We start from the raw sequence: 6,000 nt of genomic DNA on the forward strand, positions 1-6,000 counted from the left end.
ATGTGCCACTGGGACTCTGAAAAACTACCCGACTTTAAACCAAATTTGATGATTTTTGAAGACACAGAATTATAGCAATTTTTGGAAATTTTTCGCAAATTTTGTTTGGCCATGCGTTTTGAGTTGGGCCAGTAAATAGGTGGAGATGTTACATGCGCGCAGCATTTTAGGGTCCATCTTTTTATTTTTTCAGTTACTATGCAGCCTATGTAGTTAAATTTGGTGTCAAATTAAAGCTTGTGATTAGACCAATACAGTAAACCTTAAAAAAGTTGTAAAAAGTTATTAACATTTGAATAATTTGCATCTAATTAGCATAATGTGTGGGGTGGAGGAGGATCAGGAGGAGGAGGATCAGGAGGAGCAAATTTAATAAAAGTGACCCCCAGGGGTCATATGATGCAAGAGGTCCATTTCTTTTTTCACATTTTTACAATTCACTTTAAACTGCATACTATAACACCATACAATCATATTCCAGGTAATGTAATTTGCTTTGAGAAGCAATTTTGCATATTTTATTTTCCGTTCGGGTTACACATTGAAGTCAATGGGAAAATATGCCTTGAAAGAGGCTGGCGCAAAATCATTTTAATTTTATTGAACCCTATGATGTTATATATGTATTTAAAGCTCTGACTGAGAGGAATTCAAATATGGAACTTTTAAATATGTGGGGTGAAGCTAACTTTTTTTTTTAATTTGTCAAATTTTACATTTTTTCCCTAAAATATTTGGTATTTTCAGTTTCATAACTCCTTATTATTACACCCTATGTCATTTAAAAGTGCATTTTTGGATTCCTTGGTTCATTTGCAGCCAGAAAATGTTTACGTTTATATATGTTGGATATAATATGTGGAAGATATTCATATCTAAACAAAAAACATGCAATTTTCATCTCGCGAAAACATGTAACGCATTACCGGCCCAACTCAAAACGCATGGCCGTTTACAAACTGATTAGTAGAATGGAATTTAGAAAAAAGACTCTCTATACCAAATTTTGAATAAAAGGTCAAAATAATGAATAATTTCTGCAAAATAAGTTTCTGACACAAAAGGTGCCATTGACAGGCAATGGGCAACTCAACATTAGTTTCTGACTGGGGACAAAGCCCAGGTTGTTGGGGGGGGGTATTGGGGTGTTCAAATATTGCTCTCCCAGGGAGGTAAATAAGGATAATTTACTGGGTGGGCAATTTAATTTATTTTTGCCCTCAAATAATGGAAAATAATTTACTGGGTGGGCATCGATAATTAATGGCATCCAGGCGTTTGGATATTCGGAAATGTAGACCTGTTTATGCGTAAAATTTGGCTTTGATGTAAAAAGTGAACATTACACTCCCCCTAAATGCATCTTCTGCAATTATTTAGCATATTCATGTTGCAACTTTTAAAAAAAATTGTATACCATATTATATTTCACTTTGGGTATTTAGAAATCTTACTCTAATTATCACTCAGCATTACTCCTACGTAGGAAAAAAAGCAGTAAAATTAGATGGTAATTATTATATGGTGCCCACTTTTTAGTGGGCAAAATAATTTACTGGGTGGGCACTTTTGGGCAATGGGCAAGTTGAATTTACTGGGTGGGCAAAATAATTTACTGGGTGGGCATTAACATGTTATACCTCCCTGGCTCCCCCTAATTTTTGCCCTCCTCCCCTTTTTTATTGCCCACCCGTAGGCAACTATAGTAGCCCGGGGGCCACTCAAATATGACAGTGTACGCATGTGTGACCAATTTTTTTTCAAACACCCCCTAAACGAGTTTTACCATACCAGCAAATTTAGCCCCTTAATAAGGTAATTTAAAATAAAATTAGTTTTTGGCTAGTAAAATTGTAACAAATTCACCCTTTTTGGATTCGCAATTTACCAGATATTTGAAAAGGTACCCTAAACAAGTTGTTCAGTTTCAGAAAACTACCCCTATTCTTGAAAATCAGTGTTTTTTAGACCCTAAATGCATCACGTGCGTAATTTGCCTTGCCTTTTAAAAAAATACAGACCATTTATGTGAGTGGTCCCCCCCAAGTATAGTGGTTATTGCACAGCTCCTAAGGTCATAAATATAAATTTCAGTTGCAAATAGCCCAATGAAACTGTTAAAATTATTGAGCAGGAAACATATTTATCAATATAATATGGTCAATTTTCCTTCATGTACATTAAAATAATGAAAATATAGGCAAAAATGAAAAATTGGTGCGAACAGCAAAATTACGGTAACTAATGAATCAACTTTCACAGGCCTTACCGAGGTCAATTTTAATGGATCACATATTTGTATCTTTGCTGTATTGTACCATTTGTCAGCCCCTTCATTTCTGTGTTTATCGTTCTATGTACATGATTAATGAACTGGAACCTTATTTTATCCTTTATGCTTTGTACAACAAGTCATAATCATTCCACTGTTGTTGACTAGTTGTAGCTACTTGGTTTAATTTTTGTTTTGCTATAATTTATTTTTTATTCATATTCTTGACCAAATAACTTTATACATTCATTTTACTCAGTGGCATAGCAAGGGGAGCCCCAGGGGGATAATCCCCCACCCCATAGAAATTTTTCGAGGATAAAATGGGGACATCAAAGAAGAGTACAATGTCATTAAAATTACTAAAAATGCAAGGGACCCATGCGTGCATGTACTTTCAATGTTTATATTACTCAACCATCCCATAATAATAGATGTGACCTTGCTAGCGTAAATGAAAGCGTTTCCTTTGTATGTATTCGCTGTAGATCGATCGAAGTGATGAGGTAACAGAATTAACAACCATAGCAATAGATGAATACAATTTTTGAATTAACATCCTGCACTACAACGTTCGGGTTATTCCTTCATGTAATTTTACACGAAATTAGGGTTAGAGTTAGGGTTAAGGTTAGGGTAAGTTTAGGGTTAGGATTAGGGTTAGGATTAGGGTTAGGGCTAGGATTAGCTTACACGAAATAATTACATGAAGGATCGACCCAACGTGTCACGAAATTCTCGCAAAAGCCCTTTGCAAGAACCTAAACAGGTTCCTTCCCACAATTTATTGCGAATTTGAACCCCTGCTAACCCCATTTGAAATGCACACTCCCTGTGGGGGAGATTAAGGTTGTGTCCAGTGGCGGCGCTGCTGGGGGCATGCCCCCCCCCCAAAAAAAAATATTTTTCCCCCACTTTTGAGGCAAACCCCCCAAATCACATAAATTTCCACTTTTGCAGCAATTTTTTCCCCTCTGAAATTCACTTTGCCCCCCCCATGCCCCCGAAGAAAATTCCTGGCGCCGCCACTGGTTGTGTCTTCCACAGGGGTGTATGGATTTCATCTGGAATAGCCCAATACAGCACTTACTCTCCAGGATTTACTCCCACATCTTCTTCTGCCGTCATCAGTATCATTGGATGTATCCCGGCAGACTCAAATCGTCTCACTGTTTCTTTCAGATCATCATCACTCTTCGCATCGCTGACAGCAAACTGGCCAAAGAATGTTGCCTGCATCAGAGCGTCAAATAAACGCTTACGAAGTATGAACTGTCCCAGGTTCATGAGCTGAAAAGAACAATAGAAGTAGACACTCTTAGAAAAAAAGTTCCAAGGTTCTTGACATATACCTGTGTATGTAGAACCTTAATAGTTCTACAATAGCTTTTAAGCTATTCAAAAAAAAAGGTTCTGCATAGTATCTTTTTTTATAAAATTGGTTCTGCATGGCCAAAAAGAACCATTTTAAATATGAAAATGGTTTGAAGGCCAGAATGAGCTATGGGATTCTTGCAATTTCCTAAAACCCCAAGAACTCCAAGCTTTCCTACATATATCTACATGCAGAGCCCCTCCCCCGAAACATTCTTTCTAATAGCAGGAACCTTGCAGATCCAAGGGTCTGTGGGTGAGTGAGGACTGAAGGTGATGTATTGTGTTGGATTGGTACCCCTTTTCTTGTATCACTGGCACCCAAAGACCCCTATCGCACCTTGGATCTAGGAACCTATATCTTTATGGGTGTATCAACTAATGTGCCCCCGGGTGGTGAATTCTCAAAATTGTCTGCCAAAAATCGCTTGTCCCCTCCCCCTTTAGCCATGCTGAAAATCTTCATTTTGCCCCACCTTTTGACATGCCAAAAAATATTTGCCTCCCCCTTTACATATGCAACATTATGGTGAACACAAACAGTGGTGGCACCAGGATTTTTTTCGGGGAGGGTTGAGGGGCAAAGTGAATTTCAGGGGGGCAAAATCAACCAATTTTGTGCAAAATTGCAGTAAAAGTGGAAATTTGGGTGGTTTTTTTTACTGGTTGGGGGGGCAACAGGGGGAAAAAGTTCTGACTGGGGAGCATTTGCCCTTCCCCATGCCCCCTGTGGTACCACCACTGAACTCAAATTTACAACCTCAACTTGTCTTATCATATAATGTGAGAGCAGCGAACATGAAACTTTGCATTATTTGAATATGTTCCTACAGATGAGTTGACCTCAATGTTTATCAACAAAGGCAAGGGACTGGTATATCTTTATGCTTGAGTGAACCCCATGCAACCACTACACTGTTCAAATCTTATTGTGATGTGGCGGGAGTTTTAAAAACATGAGCCCTGAACAAAATGATGCTGCGTGCATACTGCCAGGCACAAAACAATGGAAATTGTGATGTGTGCGCATACTGCCAGGCATTGACGTCAGAAGTCAACTCATCTATACAAAATAACATTTTCCCTACAGCTTTTTAGGATGTAATATCTAAATGGTACCCACAACATCTGTGCCAAAAATCACTTCCTCCCCCCACCCTTCTGACCTGCAAAAAAAACCACTCCCTCACCCCTTTTGACCGGCAAAACATACTTGTGCCCCCCCTAAGCCTGACAACAAATCTTTGCCCCCCCCCCTATAATTCACCACCCCAGGGGTATAGTAATATTGCACCACCCCTAAAAAATATAAAATTCATCTTTTTTTATACTAGGCCCTATTTTTTTCAACCTCAATGACACTCTTTTCAGTGCTGACTGCTGCTTAATCTTATTTTTAAAATAACACGGCCATTTGAATCCATTTAAAAACCTAGCAGCATCATACCCCTGCACCCACAAAACCCCAGGGGAAAGGAAATCAGGAAGTCTTAACTCCCCCTGTACCTTTAGACTGTTATCCACTATCAATCCGTAACTAGACAACTGTAGCACAACCAAGGCACGCAATAATTCTTGGGTTGTTTTCTTTTCAAATGCGGCCTCCGTTTGACAAAAATCCAACTCAGAAAATTGTCTTTCTGGCACAGTTTTAGCAAAATCCACAACCTCCTGTTCTTCATGTTCTTGCCGATAATATTCATAAGCCGGTTCTGTGTCCAGTTGTTGTTGCTGCAGCTCGCTAGTTGTTGTAGTAAACACTGAAGCAATTTGTTGTGCTGATGTTTCGGATCGTGACGCATTCATAAAACTGAAAAAATATGGTGATTTGTGACGCGAATCCGTCGTACCGATGGTTCGACATAACGGCTGTATTTTTACATCGATCAAATGATGTGGAATTGGATTTTTATGCTTGAAAATTGACAGGTTAAAACCTTTCGAATTATATCTGCAAAACACTCCGCGGTACGCCATTGCACTGGCCAATTTATTACCTATGTATTCCTTTATTCAATATATTATATAATACCAAACCGTTCACGACGATTCAACACATAGTAGCCTGCTATAGCATGTCAGGCATGTAGCGGTATACTATCGTGTTTACGTTTGGTTTGTTATGGTAATTCCATATTTAATAGGGAGTCTATTTTAAACGTCCTGTTTATTATCATTATTTTATTTGTTCCAAATGATAAATATTGTAATTAAATAACTTAGAGTAATATTATCTAATATGAAGTCATAAATATGCTATAATATAGTGGGTAGAATTTACTAGAATTTCTGGATTTGTCGCCGAATTGATCCAATCACTCAACCTCCCCCCTATCTCATAATGAACGATTCCT

At 38.2% G+C, this 6,000-nt stretch overlaps 1 protein-coding gene across 1 annotated transcript in view; it reads right to left on the reverse strand.

Annotated features, from left to right (window-relative positions):
- The window catches only part of LOC140168531 (hydroxyproline dehydrogenase-like), a 26,868-nt gene extending 21,159 nt beyond the window's left edge, over window positions 1-5,709 (reverse strand). The window contains exons 1-2 of the mRNA XM_072191931.1: window positions 5,153-5,709; window positions 3,363-3,562 (exon numbers count right to left, since the gene is read on the reverse strand). Of these exons, the coding sequence (XP_072048032.1) occupies window positions 3,363-3,562; window positions 5,153-5,623 (671 nt within the window). The 5' untranslated portion in view covers window positions 5,624-5,709. The remainder of the gene's footprint in view (window positions 1-3,362; window positions 3,563-5,152) is intronic.
- Window positions 5,710-6,000: the final 291 nt, after the last annotated feature.

Source organism: Amphiura filiformis, chromosome 13, assembly GCF_039555335.1.
Source record: "Amphiura filiformis chromosome 13, Afil_fr2py, whole genome shotgun sequence".
NCBI lineage: Eukaryota > Metazoa > Echinodermata > Ophiuroidea > Amphilepidida > Amphiuridae > Amphiura > Amphiura filiformis.